At 40.9% G+C, this 22,983-nt stretch overlaps 1 protein-coding gene across 2 annotated transcripts in view; it reads right to left on the bottom strand.

Moving 5' to 3' along the window:
* Positions 1–22,983, bottom strand: part of atp9b (ATPase phospholipid transporting 9B) — a 40,957-nt gene that overhangs the window by 16,567 nt on the left and 1,407 nt on the right. For both annotated transcript variants that reach the window (XM_030120863.1, XM_030120864.1), the window contains exons 2-13: positions 21,040–21,213; positions 17,484–17,634; positions 16,265–16,378; positions 15,622–15,730; positions 14,959–15,017; positions 14,074–14,125; positions 11,553–11,647; positions 8,264–8,344; positions 5,779–5,854; positions 4,281–4,357; positions 1,086–1,246; positions 513–655 (exon numbers count right to left, since the gene is read on the bottom strand). In XM_030120863.1, the coding sequence (XP_029976723.1) occupies positions 513–655; positions 1,086–1,246; positions 4,281–4,357; positions 5,779–5,854; positions 8,264–8,344; positions 11,553–11,647; positions 14,074–14,125; positions 14,959–15,017; positions 15,622–15,730; positions 16,265–16,378; positions 17,484–17,634; positions 21,040–21,213 (1,292 nt within the window). The remainder of the gene's footprint in view (positions 1–512; positions 656–1,085; positions 1,247–4,280; positions 4,358–5,778; positions 5,855–8,263; positions 8,345–11,552; positions 11,648–14,073; positions 14,126–14,958; positions 15,018–15,621; positions 15,731–16,264; positions 16,379–17,483; positions 17,635–21,039; positions 21,214–22,983) is intronic.

Genomic DNA, 22,983 nt, shown 5'->3' with positions numbered 1-22,983 from the left:
CAAATGGCTTGGATTAGACGCAAAACAGCGATCAGGTTATAGTTATTAAATATGCAACGGAGTATTAAACCAACTGCATCTGATGTAAATACTTCTCATTCCTCAAAGATGCTGATCTGTTATCTGGGAGACAAACAGATCACATTTTAGATTAGTTCATTTATTCTTTTTTGGCTGCATTTGAAGCAAAAACTATTTGAGTAGATAAGAAAGCATAGGTTGACAAAGAAAGTGATCGCTTCACTTCTACTTTTCTGCCCTGTTTCTCCATTTCTTGACACTTTCACTTTTTAACTCTAAATAAAGAACTTCAGTTTTCACTTTACAAATGCAGCTTTTGCAGCAATCTGATGAGTAGAGTCTGGTCAAAGACTAAAACACTGGTGTCAAACTCACTAAAAAGGGCAATACAATAAGAGAGGTGCAAAAAAAAAAAAAAAATTGGAAAAACTGAAATATTGCAATGCTACTAGTGATAGTGAATGGATAGTGTTCGGTACGTAGAGTCCTACCTGTCTTGTCCGTCAACAGGTAGACCAAACGGCCCAGCTCTTCAGGGATGGTGCTGGTTCTCACGACCGTACCGGGGATGTTTTCATCTTTCATGATCATCCAGCCGTACGCAGACTTCCCCATGTCCAGGTTTACACGTAAGCTGCACGGAGAAAACACAAGTAGAATCCACCAACTGAGAAGGTACGAAATGGAAAGATCAGGGAATAAATTGAAGAGTTTGGGTTTAAAAGTCAGGATAAAAGAGCTTTTTAAAAACTGTCTGATTTGTTATTTTACGAGAACAGCTTAATAAACACTTCCTATTGACTGTATAATACACTGCAATTGAACTACATATACATTACGCAGCAAATACTATTAATCATAATTAATCATCATTAGCTTTAAATTATGACGACGATGGTCATTAAATTCTAAACAGTGAGCTATGAACTCCACCATTGTTACTGTTGTTGTACAGAAAAAACTATTGGCTCCAACCTGCATGTCAACCTCTAGACATTTTCACGCCAGCCTTCTTTCAAGTCACGACATAAACGATCAAAACATTTCAAACAAGTGCAAAGTACCTGATGGGGATGATGTAGGAGAAAAGCACAACGAAGCGGAAGAGGTTTCGGAACCAGGGACCCACAAACCCTTGCAGCGCCACCATGACGACGGACAGAACCACCTGGGCGAGGAAGAGGGCCTTGGTGAGGCGGTTCAGCTCCAAGTCCAAGAGACCGACCTGCAGGGACGAGAAGTCAAGAGCAATCAGACACCGAGAGACGACAGCAAGCAGTAAAACCCGTCAAGTAAAATCTCATAGTAGAAAGTATTACATTTGTCCTCTAATTTAATACCGCGGGACGTATCGGGATGTATTCCAATGAAAAAGTCTCAGAAAATTCATAGACACAACCTCCAGAAAGCGTCTAGACTACGAGTCTCACTGAGGAATTGTAAACATCCTTTTTCTTTTCTGACATCTCATACGAGAGACGACTCTTTGTAAGCTCCCCATCTGCTCCCGAAACCCTACAATATGCTACACAGAGCAAAAACAAAGCCAATGAAAAAGACTCTTGGCTGCAGGCTTTTATCATGCAAAATGTGTGTACGGCTTAAATAAGTTTATTGGTGGTGCTAACTACTAACTGCATTATTGTCGTGCTGGAGGAGTGTTACCCCTCAATGCACACAAGGTCAAAAGGCCTCAAAAATGGAGAAAATTCCCATATTGAGATGGTGCCCTGGAAAAAACGCAGACAAAAAAGGGGGGGTCAGAATTGTCTTTTATTTCTCGAGTGTATCTCCCAGCCAATGGAGCATGTGGGAAAAAGATGTCAAATAAAGAAGTGTCCTTCCCCTTTTCTGGCAGTGCTCACAGCAAAGCCCTGTACACAGAGGCCTTTCATCTGACGCACCACGCTTACAAAAACAGCAGAACATAACATCTCTCCTCCCTCAGATAAAGGAACCGCTCTGAAAAGGAGGGGAGGGGACAAGCACATATAAAAAGCAGCAAAATTCCTCCGGTGCCTAAACCCCCACCAAACCATTCCCCTGAGGACTGGGAGAGCTGGGAGAGCAGTGTGACTGATTTATCAGTCGCTGGTAAACTCCCAGTAGCGGAGTGCGGGAAAGGGAAGGGCACGGGGGAGCGTCTCCCCACCCCAGCGCCTCACTACATGGTTCATGGTTGAGCTATTGAGAAAAATAGCAGGTTTGGGTGGATTAAAATGAAGAAAAATTAAGACAGAGAGCACAGTGCATGCCTGAAAAGCAAAGGATCCCCTTCTCCCTGAACAATGGCCGGTCTAAATTTTCCAAGCCTTGCTGGGGATCAGATGAAGTCATTATTCATTCAGTCAAGGGTGGAAAAAGGACTCAATTACCTCAACCTAAAGATGCTATCAATGAATAAAAGTGCATATTTTACTCCATTCATCTCCGTGCCATTAAAACTGAAAGGAATGATTCGATCTGCCTGTGTGGCTTGTATTCGAGCATGTGTGTGTGAAATCTGATGAAGGACTGCAGCCGCGGGACATGAATATTCATCCATGTAGAGCCGAGTATATCAGGATTCAGCCACTGTGTGTATTGTTAATGCTTGCGAGATGTGTAAATAAAGAAAGTGGAGAAGATAAAATGAAGCCGAGCTTCGAATTGAAAGGGAACTACTTCACTTTTCGATTTTTTTTTTTCAGGGTAGCTCGCCGTGAGAGACGTGTGAAAAGCGGAGTATTGGAACTTAGTCGCACACATCAAACAATCTTTATTGAAAAGCAGCCTGTTGTCAAACGACATTGTCCTCTCTCTTCACTCAGACGGCGATCTGTGTAACAATACTGCGACAAAGAGTGAATCCATGTCTGACGTCCTGTCAGATTGATCAAGTGCCGGCATTGTCCTGGAAGGTGTCACAACAGATTATATGAGGCCAAAACGTTCCGGCGACTTTAGCCGCACTGTATCGACTTTCTCCCCCAATCTCCAGTCTCCATATTGGCACTTCTGACATCATCTCCTTGAAATATTGAATTCCTCTCAGCTGTCAGGCTTACACAAAACACCGGCCCGCCATTCGACCGGCCACATCAGCGTTCTTAATAAAAGATACCGGTGTCAAAACCGGCGCTGCAGCAGGAGGGGAACGGCGTTCGCCGGCGAGAAGCTTTACAGGTACAGACAGCTTGAGCTGATGAGGAACTTTGTATTTTAAAGTCACGCAATCGAGCCAAAATATCACATCTGAGATCCCGCTGACTCCCGGCTCTATCAGTTGACCCGTGCCTATCTGTTTAAATCTTATATTTAGCATCAAATTTTCATTAATCTTCTCAATCTGGGGGACAAAACGCTCAATGGGGATTCTGCGGGATTAACTTTGTGCTGAAAATGTCATTTAAATCCTGGGTTAATTTCCCTTTTGGTTAATTAGCAACTGGTGCTGACCTTTCGCATTGACGGGTCCAACTTTATCTGGAAAGTCAAGGTTAAAAAATCACCTTGCTGAAGTGATTGATTAGTGATCGGAGGTGAGAGGAAAGGAGGAATCACGAGGAGAAACTGGGACAGATCTTACTTTGTGTGAGGCGCTTTGCCCTCTGCAGCTTTTAGAATAAAACCTGTGTAAACTGATAGACACTCTATAATTACTGTATTCATTATGTTTAGGAAATATTACATGCCTTCACTTTGACCAGAATGCAACGTTTAAATATTAAAATATCAATATTTCTTCTAAAACGACTGTCACATTAGACACAATAGTCAAATTAATTCCAGGTCAACTGATAACTGTAAACTCATTTCCAAATTATTTCCTTTTTTAAAAAAACAAATCTAAAACATTACTCTGTCCACATAAAAAAAAAAAAAAAAAAAAAATTAACTGCTGCTTTTCCAGGACTTCTCAGCAAATTTCATACTTTATAAGACACGTTTAATAGAAGTTATGTTGGATGATTTATCAGCAGATCCACAGATAATGAAACTAATAACACAAGAACTACCTAATGTCAAGAAGAAATGCTTCAACAGCTTTTAAACTGTAGCTATGTCACATGCACAATTTGTACATTATCCACGAAACTGAGTATTTTTATTCTTATCTGCAATGTATTACTATAAAACAAAAGGTCTTTAAGAAGCAGGTGGAAGTGATGATTCTGGTTACATCTAATTAAAAATAATCACAACCATTTGTGCAGAATAAGTCTTAAATCACACTTTTTCCCTTGCAGGAATACAGAAGAAAGTAACAAGTTCTTCACCTTGTTCTTGGCATAGGACGTGTTCAGTACGCTTCTGGTCTCTTTGCCTGTGTAGATCACCACCCCGATCACCGTGCCTGCCAAAGATAGAGAGGAGGAAAGTAATGCTGCTCATTAACTGAACCTCGCCCCCACCAGCTCACGCATACAACCGCACGCATGCACGCCCACAAACACACACTCGTCTTGGTCAAGTAAGATGAACTGCATGAGAGGAAACACAATAAGGCTGAGCCGAGGCAGTTTTGTCTCATTGCCACTCAAGCCAACAGACAGGAGTTTAATACGCTCAGACTCTGAGGGCCTTCAGCCACCCTATGGAAGCTCATAAAACCCGATCAATACGCTGCCATCTTTATTTGCCAATTCATTACAGTGGCCTTATTACAAAGGATTAATGAGTCATTAATATTAAATGAGCTTAATGGGAAAGCAAAGGCACTAATAAAACTAAATACAGCCCCCTGAAATCCCTGAACAATAAAAAATGGCAAGAAAGTTAAAAAACGGGGCCGAAAACAAAACAAGGAAAGTGAAGCGCCGTCAAAAAGGGAGCGAGAGAAGAGAAGAGTGGCTACAGAACCGGAGGAGAAAGGTGATGAATTGCTCTCGTTGACTTCTAACTCCAGAAATATTGAGCGGTGTGACAAATGGTGTGTGTGGCTCAGCATGCGGGGGGTTTGGGGGGGTTCAATTTGAATATGCCAGCCACCAATTCTCTTGTCACAGCTGGACTGGGGCCCGTAGCCGAGTGAATACACAGCGATCCGGGCCAGTTCCAGAGCCTCCAACGCTTCTGCATTAGACAGAAGTGCCTGTCAAGAAGATCCCGGTGAGGGACGATGACATTCCCAAGCACAGATGATGTAAGGGGTCCAAGTCAGGCTTTTGGTTGCATTTGCATGTGTGTGTGTGCCTCTATGTGTGTGTGTGTGTGTGTGTGTGTGTGTGTGTGTGTGTGTGTGTGTGTGTGTGTGTGTGTGTGTGTGTGTGTGTGTGTGTGTGTGTGTGTGTGTGTGTGTTCTGGTCAAGGTCAGGCCAGAGGGGGAGAGCAACACCGCAAATCGATGTGCGGCCATCAGTGGCGGCATCGCAAACACTCTCAACTGACACAACCGTTTCTGTGGGGAATGGCTGAGTCGGAGCGAGGGAGGATTACCTCAGCTGTGGCTTTTCCTCCACTTCTTCACACAATCAAAACCGTCGTGAGGTTTAACGCCAGGAAAATGTGGCACTCAACATTCAGTATCACTAAATTTCAATGTTAAAATATCCCTCTGACCATATCCACTATCAAACACTCTCCAACAAGCAGATGTATTTGGGAACACGTCATCCACCGTCATCACAGAACATTTTCTCAGAGAGCAAACCAAGAGATTACATTTATATACAGTACTGCAAGTTTGAAAGTAACAGGAAGTGAAGCTGAAATTACCCAATAGGCTCACTTGGCCAATAATAACAGACAGACCTGAAATAGCCGACACTCACTTACCAGATGCAACAACCGTGCTGGCCCAAAGAGTGTTTTCAATACTCAGACTCTCATGAATCTGTGGATCTGCGTCTTCCTGCAAGAGACAAGAACAGGAAAAGTAATCATCGCTGTCTATATATGGCAGAAAGACAGATCAGAAATATGCATCCAGTCACAGTCGTCCATGTTTTGTTCGTCTTTTTTATGGATACCAGTTGGAAAGAAAACTACAACTCTTCAGAGACACCAGCTTGAGAGAAACACCTCAGCTGTATGAATTTATATCTGCAATTAGCCAGATTCTGACCGGTGCTGCTCACTGAGGTCCTGAAGCACACAAGTGAAACAAGCTGGATTCACAGCAAAATACAATTAACATTTAAAACTGACCAAGGCTGAAAAACACAGGATGCGAGTTTCTCACCACCTGTACAATCAAAAGCTCTTTAACTAATTCTTAAAGTGATTATTTGAGATACTCGTGACTGTTATTCACTGCAGGCGCTGAAAAGTTTTGCTTTTTAAGATTAATCTAAAGTCGTTCTGAGTTTATTTATGGCCAAAATGTTGATCACAACAAATTACACTGTTGGACATTTTAAAAACTTATTCAAGGAATACAAATAGACTCTGATGAAACAATTCATATGTCATTCACTTTTATGAGCAAAAAACAGGAACAAAAAGCAGTGTTTCACATGTAGTTAACTCTGTTTATCTATCTATATATTGTAACCATAGCTGAAGTGGGCAATTAATTTTCCCAAGGGGGACAAATAAAAAGCTCGGACTCCAGTGGAGGACCAAGCCATAAATTCTAAACAGCAGAAGCTCAATAAAATTATACAGCCTCACTTATTTAGTTTCATAAGTTTAACACTACTGTCCCTGCTCTACACCAGTCAAGTTTTTTTTTTTTCATTTCTTCATGTATGTTCTCTGATGCTGGCGAGTTTATTTTCAAAAAAGTAATGAGAGCTCAGTGTTTCACAGATGGGAGCTTTGATGTCTATAATTTCTTGTGGTTAGACTAAAGTTTCTACTAATCTACAACAGTATCTGTACTGAAGCTTAAAATGATAATATAGATATATATCTAAATAATTGTCAATGATTACTATTGGACCTGTTGGTGGATATAGTCATGATTCTGAAACGAACTTTCCTCAGACGTGTACACGTCGACACTTTATTAATGAACAAAAACCTGAAACAATAAATAACCAGGCTCTGTCTGCGTGGGTGTGGCCTTACACTCACAGTGCGATGTAAATATTCAAGACTTTTTCTAACTCCTTTAAGTGTCTCCAGGTGACGGTGTCGTAAAAAGTAAAGGGATAGTTCACTGGCTAAGTCTTGTTCAATTCAAAAGAATGAGCAGGACAAGCATTTCAAATTCTATCCCATGTTTTTGAAACCAAATTCTACACAAGTATGTAAAATTTCTTAGCTTTTCCTCAATATTTTACAGTCAAAAATAAATAATCTGAAAGCTGTTACATTGTGAGGGAGTGAAGTTATGATACAGCATTATCTTTATCTATCCATCCATCTATTGGCTGCTTTTAAAAAACTGTGTAGAGAGGGCACGGAGATGAGGTTTTAGTGATAAATAAGTCCCTGGGGAGCCTCTTGTTTCACCCCCTCGCCTCGCCCGGTCTCTTAAATAAAGACGAATGCTGAAAAAAGGCTGGAGTCAGGAGTGCAGAGTCAAGGCTCCAGTTTCGTCTCAAATTGCCTGCCTGATATGATAATTATGATACCTAAGCACCCACATCCTGTCAATCCACTCAAACATGGGAAGAGGTGCATGAAAAATAAATGGCAGGTTGCTGGATGCTTGACCGCTCTGACATTGGCATCGCACCACGGTGTTCATAACTGCAGAGGGTTTCAGTACAGACCACAGAAACAAAGCCACCATATCCGTCTCGGGGAAAGGGGGGGGGAAAAAGAAAAAAAAAAAAAAGAAGAAGGGAGCCCTCATAAATAGGTAAGTTCATTTGCTGCGGATCTGTGGGAACCCATTTTTTTTCCCATCCTGCTCAGACTAAAAGCACACGCTATGCAAAGGAAGGCCGCAGAGGATGAATGAGCGCAGGAAGTGCTCGCTCACTAAGCCTGGTGTGTGGCCAAGAGTGAAGACGGACCACAAAGCCCCCCTTTGTACTGGAGCTCTCCTCTCTGTGGGGGCTTCGCTAATCTGCTATTAATAAAAAAAAAAAAAAAAGAAAGAAGGAGAGAAGAAAAAAAAAAATCACTGAGCAACAAGCAAGACGGGATGGATCGAGCCGGAGCTGCGAGAACCTGCCTGTGATGTAAGAGGCATGCCTGCTGGAGATAACAACAGGCCCAGATGGACACACAAGACCTCATTGTTGTCACTTGTCAACACATTGCAGTGATACACATCTTCTGTGTCAATCCGGTTTCTATAGAGAAAAATCTGCATGTGTTTGAGATTTGTTTTACAGGTTATAAATATGTCAATGAGATACTGCACCCTGGTGAAATTCCCCTCGAAGCTGTGGATGTCCAGCTGAGGCTTCTGGGCGTAGACGTAGGCGCTGATGGAGAAGAGGTCCTGAGACGAGAAGACAACAAACAGAAAAGGCTGAATGGCTTTACTGCGACTCACATTCAGAAATTAAACACAGGCTCTTTTCACCGAGTCATCTGTGTGAGCAACACTTCAGAAAGACATGGCTGCTGACGGACATGCAGGGTTTCCCTCGGAAAACTGGCCTCAGGGATATTTCCCCACACACACTTTTAGTCTCTGTCATTCGACTTTAATTTGGACACTATTGTTTGTATCATTTCTTTTAACTCATTGTGCAAAATATCCATATATGATCCTTTTTTTTTAAAAAAAACTTTGTCCAGATTGGCATTATTTATTCATCTTCTTGTGTTATTAAGATCATTACATTTTCTGAGAAGTTGGTTTATCCTGAAGAACAAAAAATAATAATAGATTGATGTAGCAGAAAACAAATGGAAATCAACAAAGACCTGCATTTCTAATGCTGACAACATCACACTGAGGAGTATCACATGAAAAAGAGAAATTCAGATGCAAATTAATGTGTGTGATGTAAAACAAAGCGTGTTCATGACCATGTACAATAGATCCTCTTTTCTAATAAGTGAGAAGATGTGTTGCTCATTTGTATATTTTGAACAATGGCAGAAGTTCATCAGGACAGAGAAAAGAAAACATTGAAATAAAATAGCATCAATAGACACGGCAACCCAACTAGGGAACGTAACCGTTAAACAACTTAAATTGTACATAGATAAACACATATTGCTCCACCTTTTCCCCCTCCAGCCCTCCAGACAGAACTCCCACTGTATGAAAGCAACAGTTTTGGGGAAAAATCTGCAAATGATGGCTGAGGCTCTGTTGACACTGCAGGTAAAAGGAGCCCATATCTCACCCACAATCTGATTATTTTAAGACGGCAGAGTCATAGTTTTAGATATGCAATATTTTTCCAAAGTAAAATCAGTCCCAGTAACAAGAAGGAAGACGGGGACCATAAGTCTCTTCTGTGTGCAGGAAGTTACAAGTTCACACTTAAACGGTGGATGAAAGTTCACGTCGTCACACACACGCTGATGTTGTGGCAACGACATAAGATGTCATCAGAAAAATGCGTGCTCCATTTTTCTAATTTTCCTCTTTCCTTTATCATTTAGTTATATTTTTTTCAGCTTCTATTGCAAAAGTTTAAAACAGACGCGCACACACACTGATGTGCAACTTCATTTTTCACTTTTCAGTGAAATTTATTGACATAAAAAATAAATCCTTCAGCACATTTATCCTCTAAAAACAAACACAAAGAAATAACAAATCAGCTCTTCCACAAACTAAGGTTGTGGACCGTGAACAAAAAGAAACAACTTCAAGAAGTCAAGAGTAAAAAACATTAAACCATCAGTCTTCAGTCATCTGTTTCACTCCGTCGTCCCGTCTGCAGCCTAAAGCCCATCGAGTTCCCAACACCAGCCTTTTCCAGCCATGGTGGAACAAAATTGATTGTAAATATTAAATTATTCAGACATGCATGCATGCGTGCCGCCTCTGCAGCTGCCAAGCAGCCCTAAGCCGTGCTGAGATAGTGTTCTCAGGGCGAGAACACGGGCAGAGCGGCCAAAGAGGAGCAGGAAAGATTATTTTACTGAAGCCCCAATGGAGGCTAATGTTGCTCCAGCAGTTATGGAGGCAAAGACCAAGCTTGCTGCAGTTTCCTGAGCATTCAGAGATCAGACTGCAGCTCATCGAGGGGTATGAAGCGAATATTGTGAAGGTTTATGTCCCAAATGTTTTGTTCTGTGCTTTGTTCTTCATCGTCTCTCTTTCGACTCACTAATGTCGATGGCCTGTTGGTATGTCTGTTTGCCCATTTCTTTTTCTCGACAGACTGCAGAAATTAACAACACCTGTTGAGATTATTGAAGCATTCTTGCCATTTTATGAGTTTTAGCTTGAGTGCTTATTCTACTCACGGTTTACTTTGATTACAGCATAAAATAAACAAACCAGATCTTCCAGTCCATTCCCTAATATGGAAATTCCACATTTTATTGAGGGTCTTCATTTTACTGCGTTCACCGCTCTTACAAACAGATCTAGTGTTTTTGGCAGAGAGAACATCCAAGGAAGTAACTAAAATCCTAAACTGAAGAAGTTGCGACCACAGACATACAGATGTTATGTGAAGGAGAGAAGAGAGCGAGCCATAGAAGCTTTCCTGCAGCCCGCGGGGCCCAGGTGAGCTGCATCAGCAGACTTCAGGACTGTGGGAGGGGCGCAACTACAGCTGAGAAATGACCGTCGCAGCTCCTGATGCATTTATAACACCAGAAAGTGATAAGAGCATCTGGGGGTGGATCTGACAAGCAGTAGTGAAAGTGACAGTCAGAGGTCAGACAAGAGGACAAAAACCCTTTATTTCATGTCTGAAAGAAAATGAAACAGGTAATAAATTGTGGTGCTATAAACACAAAAAACACATATCTGATAGTGGCTGACAGTAAATTCTGTCTTGATTCAAAGTGTTTAGGAAATACTGCTTTAATAAAAACCTGCTTACAAGAATATAAATTGCTTGGTTGGAATACAAAACAATGCCAATTTTCAGATGACCTCTTCCCTTTCACGAGGTTTTAGAAACCAAATTATGATTTTGTGAAGTCATGAATTAAAATTTCAATAATGAAGTTTATAAAAATACAGGCACTTGAAACTGGACTGACTCGAGCACACAGAAACAAGTTGGATTGAGTTATTGTCAGCTGATTCAATAGAACCTGGATTAATCCGAGATATGTGTGCAAATGTGTGGGAGAAAATGGATCTAATTCCCTGAATTCACTTAGAAAAACCCTGTAAAACTCAAATTAGCTGTCTTATCTTGTAAAAAGCCTGACCTCCAACTAAGTAAACACAACTCTTGCTCTATTTTCAAATGTCCTGAAAGCTAACACTGCTGTCCACCACTCCATCATCGAATGACCTGCTGAAACTTTAATTCTCTGATCACATTAAGTGGCAACGAAAAAAAGCCATCAAGTGGACTTAAATCTGAAGTGTTGAGTATCACCTGCAGTTAAAGAAAGCTGCTGTCAGGCTCAGATTGTTCCTGCTGTCCGTCATCAGTGATTAAGTTTCCATCACGGCGCGGACGGCTGATGAGCTATGCTTTTAGTGATAACGCGGCACTCCTTCGCTTTACCGGCTGATAGCAGAGGTTCGCTCAGTCGTAATGTATCCTCCTTACCCCCACGGCTGGCAGCCGCTGCGTGCATCCAACGGCAACTTTCAGCTTCCAGTCGGTTTCTCCGTCCAGCTGATCTGTTCTGATGAAGCACGATCCTGAAGACGCAGACACACACACACGGACACACACACACACACACAGAAGCTGTCAGGACTGCTGTGCTGTCTCGTTTGTTCTCTGCTTGGTCCTTTTGTCTTGGTCGGCATGTTCTCCTGCTGCCTGAGCAAATTCTTCTTACTTTTACTATCCCTGTGATTTCTGAGAGTCACCTCAGTGTGTGAGACGTTTTAGTCACATTTAAGCTCTTAAATATCACATTTATACAATAAACCTCCATTAAAATGACATGTTTTTTTTTGACAGCCACACTGAGACAGAATGAATATTATATCGTATTTGTTTGTCTCACTGACCTCTACGATGAGCTGTAAAACAGAAACAGAAAAGTTTGTTCTGTACTATAGTTTTACTGTGTTGTTACTAACGACTTCAACACGTCAGAGTCTATTTCTTTATTATTCAGAGGAGTTCCTCACTGATATTTAGAATATAGAGAACTAATGCATTTCTTAATCAATTTTTATCCGTTCATGATGAAAACTTGTATTTTTAATTAAGGTTGGAATTTGTTACAGTGATCTGTTAAGTCACAACAAAAATAAATATGTTGATTGAAAAAGAAATTTTGCTCTGTCACAGTTTTATCTTGTTTAAATTTCAAAATATAAATCTTGTTCTTGACAGTAACATTTTTCAAGGGTTTAATCTATGAAATACTGTACCGACTGCATTTGACCTTTCAATGTAAGTTTGGGTTTTTAAAAGCAGTCATATTGACAGCAGTATTAATGTGAGTTTTTTACTCGTTTTTTTTTTCTTTACAGATTTTTCTGAATAGAAAATGTTGAATTGCTATTACTATTAATATTATCTCAATATTTTGTGGGGATATAACACGATCTCACAGAGGACTGATTATCTGCATGACTGTGTAGACATCAAAATATGAAATCAGTTTTGAGACATATTTACATGTTTAAACAACTTGACTTGTAGCACAAAGCTGACAAAAAAAAAAAAACATTATTTGACAAGTTTTTTTAAAGACACAGGTGTCGACAAGAGACTAAATGCTCGTGGAGAGGATGTTGGGAATGTTTTGTCATCATATCAAGGATTATAAATTGGACTGCAGCTTTTACAGCTTTGATGTGTTTATGCTCACAATCTTGCAAACTATTGTGTCTGAAAGTTGTCATCAAGCAGATTTATCAATTTATACTGTTTTCAAGGACACAAACAAAAAAACAATAAGTTGCATAAGTGAGGAGGCTTGGGGGAATTACAAAATGGGAGCTCAGTCCAAGTCATTCTGTGCTTGTGTGATTCATAAAATTTTTAAAAGCAAGTTTAATTTCAAAAGCAATCCAAAATGATGTGTAAAAACCTCCTGGCAGAGAATGTTGGCGATGCAGACCTTTAGGTTGGACAGAAATGAAATAGGTCATCCTTTATTTTCGGATTAAAATTCAAAAACAGGTTGTTAGTTTTAAACAATACGCAGCTCAGTTTATGACACTGCCGGGGTTAAGCCTAAAGAGGTCACACAAACACTTTCATATTAACAATGAAGCAATGAAGCGAACACGGCTTCCTGTGTATACTAATTGTCTTCCTGTCATAAATCAGCATAGCAATGGCCACGATCCATTATTACAGGGCCTGTAGCACAGAGCAGAGCATCTGCGGCCGCTGCGGCCGCCGCGGGGCCTGATAAAACCTGAGCGGTGGTGACCTGTATTGATCTGAGGTAATATTACATATGAAACTGATGGATGAGAGCAACTATCTGACAGAGGGGGTAAAGGGCAACTATAAACCATCCCTGGAGGGTTAAGTATGATGGAAAACATTAACACAAGGAGGGTGATTCATGCTCTGCCTCTGCTGCGGTGGCAGCTCAGACGTGTGTGTGTGTTGGTATGAGTAGTGAAAGACGAAATATACGAGGTGGGTGTGGGTGTGTGTGCGTGCGTGTGCGCTTGCTTCTGTGTGTGTGCGACAAAGACATCAACAACTCCCTGCCAAGCATATTGACATATCAGAGATTGATGGAAATGATGTCCTCAGAACATTTCCTCCTGATGCCCCTCAGAAAAGAGCCAGGATCTGACGCAGCTCATTGATTAATTGGAATTTGCATCATCAGTCACTGGAACAATGTACGGTAAATCATATGAATCACAGGGGTGACTTGATCCGATGCTGTCAAAGGACTGCAGTGTGTGGAAAAGTCACATTTCTCACACCAGTGATCTTGACACAGCTCGTTGAAGTGCCATGGGGCAAACAAAGTTCATTCTAACCCACACTGTGGTTCCATTACTAATGTCACTGGCATTTATTATAAGAGCCTGTGTTATTTATAATACTTTAGTCACTTAGACAATCTAAAAATCTAATTTCTTAATTAATCTGAGCATCGGCCCCTCTGTTCAGTTCTTCACTGAAAGCAGCTCACCGGTTTTCTCGGACGTTCTCAGGAATATCATGTCGGCAGGAATCCTCTGGTTCTGCAAACACAAAGACAAAACAACAACACACATGCAAATGTGTGTTATCGAGAGCCGTGACAAAAGACCTTTGAAACCACCTGAATAATTCAACAAGGTCGATACTTTGACCACTCAGAAGCAGGAGAAACAGTTGCTCTTTTCTGTCAGTCTAATGTGCTGGAACAAAAAATAACATTTACAGCACTACAGCGGGATCGCATGTAGGCTGAGTTCACGATCAAGATCAGAGTTTTTACTACTGAAGATGTGTGCAAATGTTCATATTTTACCAAGCACATTTGGCCCGTTACTCATCAAATGACCTGATCACCCGATATATAAACACATGAGGAACAAGAAATATTTATTTTTACTCTATCAGCATGTCATTTTATTTTTCACACACATTTTCCAGCAGTTTGTCTTTGTGGTTTGAATGTTCTCTGTTCGTGCATGAGATTTCTTCAGGTGATTTGGCTTCCCCCCCAGTTTCTCATTAGGTGAAAGGTCATATGTGTTATCCTCTGTCTGTTGTCAGCTGGGACCAGCCGCCAACCCCCATGGCTCTAACTTCAACAGTGTGGGACAAATGTGAAGGACTGGACACAATTTTTGCTCCTACAGATTAAGAAAATTCAATGATGCTTGTTTTTTTTCTCCTTCTTTGGAGCAATACAGTGGTAATTCATCTGAGATGATAGTATACATGACATTTTTTTTTAAAAGCTTGAGCTACAACCATTTAAGATCTCATTTTCTTCCAAAAAAAAACCGATTTGTTGATTGAAAAGTAAAAAAAAAAAAAAAAAAGCAATAGGTTTAAAAGCAAAGATGGCTGTTGCAAGTTTTACCTTCTCAACAATGATCATGTCTCCAACTTGTATGTCTGAACTTTTCACTTGGATTTTACCTAAAAGAAAAAGGACGAATGAGACAAAACAAGAGAACGTGTCCTCAAAATAACCTCACATTAAAGTGAGGCTCTTAATCTGCTATGAAATGATATGCAAATATTGATTTCTGGCACTTGGAAGTGACGCTGACTCCTGAAACCACAGCCCACTTTTCGCCACTGTTCTTCTCTTTCTCTTTCACCTTCTGACAGATTGATTACCGTCAGGACGATAATGTAATACCCTTCTGTTTCCAGCCCTGCTCCAAAGCGCAGACAAAAACATCGGCACTGAGGGTCACTCTCGATTATACCGCCCCGATATCCGCCGCGACTCCTCTTCTTCTTTCGGCCTGCTCATGAGAGCACGTAACCGTCTGCGCATGCAGAACCGCACGGTGGGTGTGAAAAGCTACAACCTTGGCGGCGGTCATCGATACCACTCAGGAGGGGGGGGGTTTCGCCGCACACTCAACACGGGGGACAGATCTTAGATCATACAGTTCCAGAGAAATCTTGAGAACATAATCAATGCAATTACAGTGAAAGGAGCGACTCCCGCTGTTACGAAGAAAGCCAAGAGTTTGAGGGATGGGCGGGGGGACGGGCTCCCTCCACTCACCTCTCACTGTGAGCTTGCTGTAGAGCTGAGAGTTCATCTCTTTGTCTCGCTGGCATCGTCGCACTTCGTCCACAGCCTCCCGCACCATCGTGACGGCCAACACGAAACCCTGAGTGCCAGAAACAGCTCCGTTAATGCCAGGGCCGCCGACAAACAGAGAGGGTTTTCTCTGAAGCCCGACTGTCACCGCGGGGGGTGGAAAGTGGACGCACTTGAGTGGAAGTAAAGATAACGTCAAAATAAGAGCTGTATTAAACCGTCAGCGCTTTACAAGAAATGAGGATTAATTCAAGGACACATTAAATACAAATATTACTAATGAAGGCTGGGCATTTTAATACATTTAAATATAAAGAAAACATTGTGAAACTAACAACTTTTGTTTCATTCTTTATAATTTTAGGCTGTGTAGAAAAATCATTTTCTTCAATGGCTTTAACAAGTTCCATTTATCTCTGTGTATTGTCTGATAAATGTCATTCAAATTGTAACTTTTAAATGAAATGATAGATAAAGGCACTGACAACAAACATCAAAAAATAAAAGTTAAGTAGTTGTATTGCGTCATGGACTAAAGCAGTGCATGACATTGAAAAAATGACAAATACATCAATAAAGTTAAAAAAAAGCGAGGCGCATTTACCAGAGGCGCCCAGTACGTGTACAGATACCCGATTTTCAGCGACGGCACGAACTGGGAACAGGCCACCACGAGGAAATAGAGGTTGAGGAAGAACTTGAACTGCTGATAGAGAACCTGAGAGGGGAGAGGAGACAAAGATTCAGCGAGGCGGGCGGACATGTCAGCGAGGCGGCTCGCAGACGATGACGGCCGCAGACGAGACAAAAAGGAGACGCGGCGGCAACAACAAATCAGACAGGATGGGTTACTGTGCTCGCTCCAAGAGGAAACCTGATACATGTTAATGCCGTTAACTTTACATTAACCTAATGGAAACTCTGACACTTCTGTCTTGTTTGAGACGCCACTCCTGGTACGGGTTTCATGTGGAAAGGTAACCGGGGTACACTGTGTTCCTGCTGGAGCTTTGCAGAGTAATAATACAGTACGTTTGTGGCGAACAAAAGGAAAACTGGCCGTTTTCTGCTGATAAAAACCCGCGCGGGTTTGACACTGTCAGATTCAGTTTCAGCGGACTTCGCCAGAGGATTTCTTACATTACAGCAACCGAAGCAGCACCTGTGACTGGCTGAGGCTTCGGCGCAGTAATGGGCGATCCATCAACGGGGGTCCTTAGCATTCCATTCATCTAAGGTCAAATTTTGAATAATGTTTGCAATAATGAGGGTCTCGTGTCTAGTCACAGCTTATCAGAGACAATGGGATCAATGGACGATGCTCTGCAGTTAATGAACCCGCTGACCTTTAGGGAAAAATGCACACTGCTAAACTCAATTTGTGTGTATTTAATAATTCAAAGTGGAGCGAGAAAAACAGCCGTTTTGCTCACCATCGATGAGAATATCTACGTCTCTAATAGACAGTTGACATTTTACGGCCCGGGCCAAAGACGGGCCTTTTAATCATGGAACCATTTGCTTTTTAATAAGTAACTCTGATAGATCTCTAATGTCCCCGACAGTGTAAACCCTCCTCTTAATGACAGAATAGTTAACAATTACATCCAGTGAGTGCTTCTGTGCTCCGCATACTGTTAATCTGTGGAAGAAAACAACAACGTGCTTCAACTTAAAGGATAAACTGACCCCCTGGGGGCTATAAAAGAGTGGGAACAGAGACTCCGCCGAAGCAATAACGGCTGCATTTGGAGCAAAGATGGGAGCATAAACCTCTGTTACATAAGTTAAAAAAAATCCCTGAGGGAGCTGCAGGAACTCACCCCAGGCACGAAGGTGAAGATGTTGTACTTCTGGTTTTTGATGGAGTTTTTGGGGTACTTCTCCTCACATTTCTCTGGACAGCCGAGCCAGACTGTCCTGGCCTTCAGCTCCTTCTTCCTCCGACATATATGGGCCAGACAGTCACAGCAGCTTGGAAAGGAAAACATTAAAATTATCTGGTGTGATCATTCACTGCTGAATTATATTCTCTGTTTGGGCAAGACAGTGGTTAATGTACATATTTGACCAAACGTGGTGTAATTACCACCATACAAAAAAAAAAAAAGTTGCAGGTGTATTGTGCAGTATAACCCCATAAAAATATGTATGAGAAAACAACTCGAGGTAAAATAAGATACATTTAGGTGGTCAGAAAACGTATAGTGAGATGTGAACCAAAACAAAACAATCAAGCACCAACTAAAGTTGTCATTCCTTGACACACCAGGACCAAATACAATCTTCTGTGTGTTTTTTGATCACTTTGATGCCTCCAGTATTCATCAACACTGTAAATAATGATTAAATATGAAGCACATGTATGACTCCAATTTTTGACTTCGACCATTTTGTAAAAAATATCTACTTTTCTACTTTATATTTTTTAGAATTTGCAGGATTTCTTTCTGGTTTTCAGATCATAAAATGAGAAAACAATCCTGTAGTTGAACCTGAAGAGATAATTTCCAGTTTAAATTGCTTCAGTGACTTTTGATTGCAAAAAAAATGATTACTACCTCCTGGCTTAAACCTCAACCCCCCAACATTACACAATGGAAGAACAAACTGAAGGAAGTATATCACATGGAGCAGATAACTGCAAGACTGCAAATGAAAATTGACATATTTAAAGATAAATGGTCTCCAATTCACAATTATATCTGTACTTGACTTCTTGTTTATTGAGAAAAAAATTGTTAATGTTTCATTGTAATATGGGAAAAAAGTGTTTGATGGCAACAAGGAGTACTATTGTACCACATTGTATCTGTTAAATTTAGTATTTTACAGCTGTATGGTGGAATTTGTTTTGCAGATTTTGAATAAAGAATAAGTTAAAAAAAAATAAATAAATTGCTTCAGTGAACCACAGGACGCCACTAAATAAACTGAATGTAGAAATATGTTGGAATAAGTTCAGTCTTAAATCCTTTTCACTACAGCTATCTGATGTTAGTTACTGCCGACTGTTGCCCGATACGATAACCACTGCTCTCTAAGTTGTACTTGATGAACTGAGTGTTTTGGACTGATTTCAGTATTTCTCATATCAGCATAGTCTGAATTATTACACACTGCTGCTGTTATTTATACTCTTGGTGTGGATCAATTCATTTGACCTCCAGGCTTTCTTTGACACAGTCTGATGAAGACGACGTCCTTTGCTTTGAGCACTCCGGATGATAAAAAGGTCATCGTCTCTCCAGGAGGCGCAGCTCCTGCTCGTTCTGGGAGTGTGTGACCCTTCAACAGCTCAACCAGCCACTCGTCCTTATACGTCAAACTACTGTCAGACGGACAATGATAAATATTACTTTTCTTCATTTTAACTCCGCTGATTCCAATGAGGACATGCAGTGATGTCATGGTTAGCGCTCCCTATTCAGAGTGAGTGAGATGGTCCCCGTTTCAAGTCCTTTCTCGTTTGCATGTTTGGGTAATTCCTAACTGTGAATAGCCCGTAGGTATGAATGTGAGTGGCTTTCCCTCTCCCCGTTTGCCCCGTGATGGACGGGTTCCAGCACCTTCAGTCAGATAAAGTGCTGCAGAAGATTAATGGACCGTTGGGGACGCATCAGAGATTTGATCAAAACTTGAGAATGGAGAAGAACGGAGATGAGATGGATACAGATTTGACATTCACTTTTGAAAAAGTATGTGACTTTCCATCAACCTGATAATGACTACAATGGCAGAGGTGGGGGGGGGGGGGGCTTATCTCCCATATCTGATATCAAATGCAAACAGTAGCATAGCGTGGGGGTAAATTTCAATGAGAGCAGCTGGATGTGAGCGTGACCCAAACTGGCACCTGAGGGGACACAGGGGAGAGTGTCAGTGTATACCGTCATGCTGAGCGACTTGGCTTTTCCACTTTTTAAGCAAGTTGGCAAAACATGAAACTAAACAAACCAACTTTGGTAAAAAGTCTTGTTTGTATTGGCCTCGGCGCGCCCCGTCTCTGTGCACTCGCGGTCCAGATTCATAAGAGCGATTATTTGAGCAAATGAATGCTATTCAAATAATATGGCATTTGAACAGTCGGGGCTTATTCAGCGTGAATTATTTGTGTTTTATAATCCCACACTATGCACACATAAAATTACTGGAAAGCATCAAACTGGTCAGCTGTGAAAAATCCGATTTGTTCATTAGTGGGGGGATGGGGAGGGGGATCAATACGCGGCTTCAATTGGAGACGCACCGCTGACAATAAAACCACCCTGAAAACAGACAGTTCGGTGAAATTCCTACACGGGTAAACGCTACGTGTTGGGCAGTGGTGTCCTGCACAAACATTTGTTTATACATCTGTTGTACTGGCATAAACAAAGCCTCCACTCTTAGCCAGAAAGGAGCATCTTTAGAGGGCAAAACCTGTCAAATTAATCATTAGCGGGATAAACCGCCTCGTTGTGTTTGACCTGAAAATCTTTTTGGACTGATGGTGCGCATCGAGCAACCCGACCAAAAACATGCCCTTATCCTCTCTTTGCACTTCATGCACAGCTGCCGGTGCGTTGGAAATCCAAACTGATCATCATATGCATACTTACTGACATTATACACTACACACGCAGGTACAGAATGACAAAACCACTCCTGAGACCGGCTACCCATAAAAATGCAACAAATAAAGAGAACAGATAGAAACAACTTCACACTACTGCGTTATTTTGGATGCAATTTATCAAGTATCTGCTAAAAATCCTTAGATCATGAATTATATGAGATTTATAAACAAAACTGAAGCGTCGCCACAATGCAAAAGGTAAAAATTAAACCATGAATTTCAATGCAAGCACACTAATGAAAAAAAAGCCCAAATGAAGCGGTGCAGAAATATCATTTAACCATTCTTGTTTATGCTTTTGCACTGCTATTGCAGCATACGCATGCATGGTGCAGTTTTCACATCACGTTGCATTCATGTATCAGGCCTGTGTATTTGTGTTGCTGCTTTTGTATTATAGTGACCTCTAAAAACTTAAAGTACACGATACAGCTATATAGCTGCTATTATACAAACATGAGAAAAGTTAATAATAAAATTTGTTTCTGTTATAATGTTTGGAAATTCTGTAGCTGCCCCTTCAAATCTGCCACATGTGTCAGGTACATGCGTTTGTAGGGCGAGAAGCAGAGTAAAATATAAACTTAGGTTCTTAGTTAGTTAAAATAAAGTTAAATGAAAACAAATCATCAACTGAAAGAAAGAAGCTAATCCTGCCTCCCACAGACAACGAACTGAGACACTGCATGCTGAGCACAAGTTACCCAAGTCTAAAAATAAAATTTCAACAACAATATTGTAATAGGTAATAGCAGAATTACCTGCCACACAGGACTTTCCAGCCTCCCAGGAGGAACCAGCCCAGGCCTCGCTGTCTCTGGTTGACTCGGGCTCGAGGCAGAGTCTGGTAGTCGCTCTCGTCATTCTCAAAGGCTTCCTCAGACATCATCAGAGGCATCTCATCCAAGTTAGACGGCTCATCTTCTGAAGAATACCTGGAGGAACAGGGAAACAATGTTACAACGCTTTCTTTTTTGGGAAAAAGTCAATGAGGCAGAAGTGGAATAGTCCTGAAAATTCTACACAGCTTGCCGGACTAAATAATAATAATAATAATAATAATAATAATAATAATAATGCATTGGTTTTATATAGCGCTTTTCAGGACACACAAAGACGCTTTACATTGCATTGCATTATTCATTCTCTCCATACTGGGTGGTGGTAAGCTACTGCTGTAGCCACAGCTGCCCTGGGGCAGACTGAATATGTACTTGTAAAATCCTCTTGTCATTACATTAACTACATCAGACAATCCGTTTGCATCCTTAATTACAACAAGCTCTGTGGCCAAAACAAGGCAGTCACGTATATTATGTAGCATCAGATGTGGTACATTTAACCAAGGAAAAGAATTAGAAAAAGAGGCAAAATTAGAACTGTTACAGCAAGTTAGTTCAGTTCCTCCATCTCTGAACACGTAGACTGGATGTCACATGATTCACGTTTTGAAATAAACACTTCTGACAAGCTTCTACTCTTTTTTTTTTTTTTTTTTTACGGGGGCGTTAATGACTTTAGAGAGACGGGATTCTGACATAAAGGACATAAAAGGCCTTGGTAATGAATGAACCACAATGAAACCAGGCAGAGCAAAGACATTTAAAATAACGCACATACAGACGTACATTAAATAAGCAAGCAAACAATCAGTCTTACACTGAAACCAACTTGCAACAAACAAAACCACAATGAAATTGAGACAGGAACAAAATTGACAGGATTTTGATTGGTCTGTTCAGTGGCTCTCTTTACAGTAGTAAGTTCTTTTAACTTGCACTATAAACAAGTCACCAGTGCATCATATTACGCACAGAGAGACAGACAATTCCACATACTCACAGTCATACCTACAGACCACTGAAACAGACTGATAACCCCTAAATTCTGCTTTTGAACGACGAGAGGAAACCTCAGCATGTGACAAGAAACCAAGATAAAAAGAAAAACACAAAAGAAAAGAAAAACACCCCACATACAAAAAGTCCCCAGATGCTAAATACCACTCTGCACAGTGGTCTTCATATTGTTGTTGTCACATTAAAAGAAGTAACAACCATATTGACAAGTTCAATCACATTGTAATACAATGACACCGAAAAGGTTTTTCTAAAGCCATCATTTCCTTTCCACGACATTATTCTGTGTGGAAACACAAGAGATGAAAGAATGGATGATATCTATGGATAGAGACTGTACATTGGAGAGAATTTTCAGAAAGCGAGATACAACGATCAGAGTACGATTCAAATGTACAAACCCATAAATGTAGAATAAATCAATACAAAAATGAAAATTAAATGCAATCAGTAACACATTTGCACAGTCCATTCACTCCAGAGCAGAAACGCATACTAATTTGAAATATCTTAAACCCAAAACATCAACACAATGAATATCACAGGCTAAAGATTAAATAAAACAGTTCAATAATATTCTTACTGTTAGTTGATGAACTAAAACGATGAAGGATAAGCTGCTGAAGACGTTGCTGTTGTGTTTACACACAGTTGACATTTGCCAACAAAGTGCAGCATTAGCAGCAGTGTTTCTTGCTATAGAACACCCACATGTTTTTTATATAATGACTTGATGCTCGATCCTGCAGGAGCGTGGGTTGATGTGTAAAAATGTTTACTGGCCTCACTGACAGAGCTGCCAACACTCTGAGTATCGGTGAAAAAGCTTCAGGATCACTGCTGAGG

Source organism: Salarias fasciatus, chromosome 22, assembly GCF_902148845.1.
Source record: "Salarias fasciatus chromosome 22, fSalaFa1.1, whole genome shotgun sequence".
Lineage (NCBI taxonomy): Eukaryota > Metazoa > Chordata > Actinopteri > Blenniiformes > Blenniidae > Salarias > Salarias fasciatus.
The sequence above is the reverse complement of the archived record's forward strand: the minus strand, read 5'-3'. Positions and strand labels throughout refer to the sequence as shown.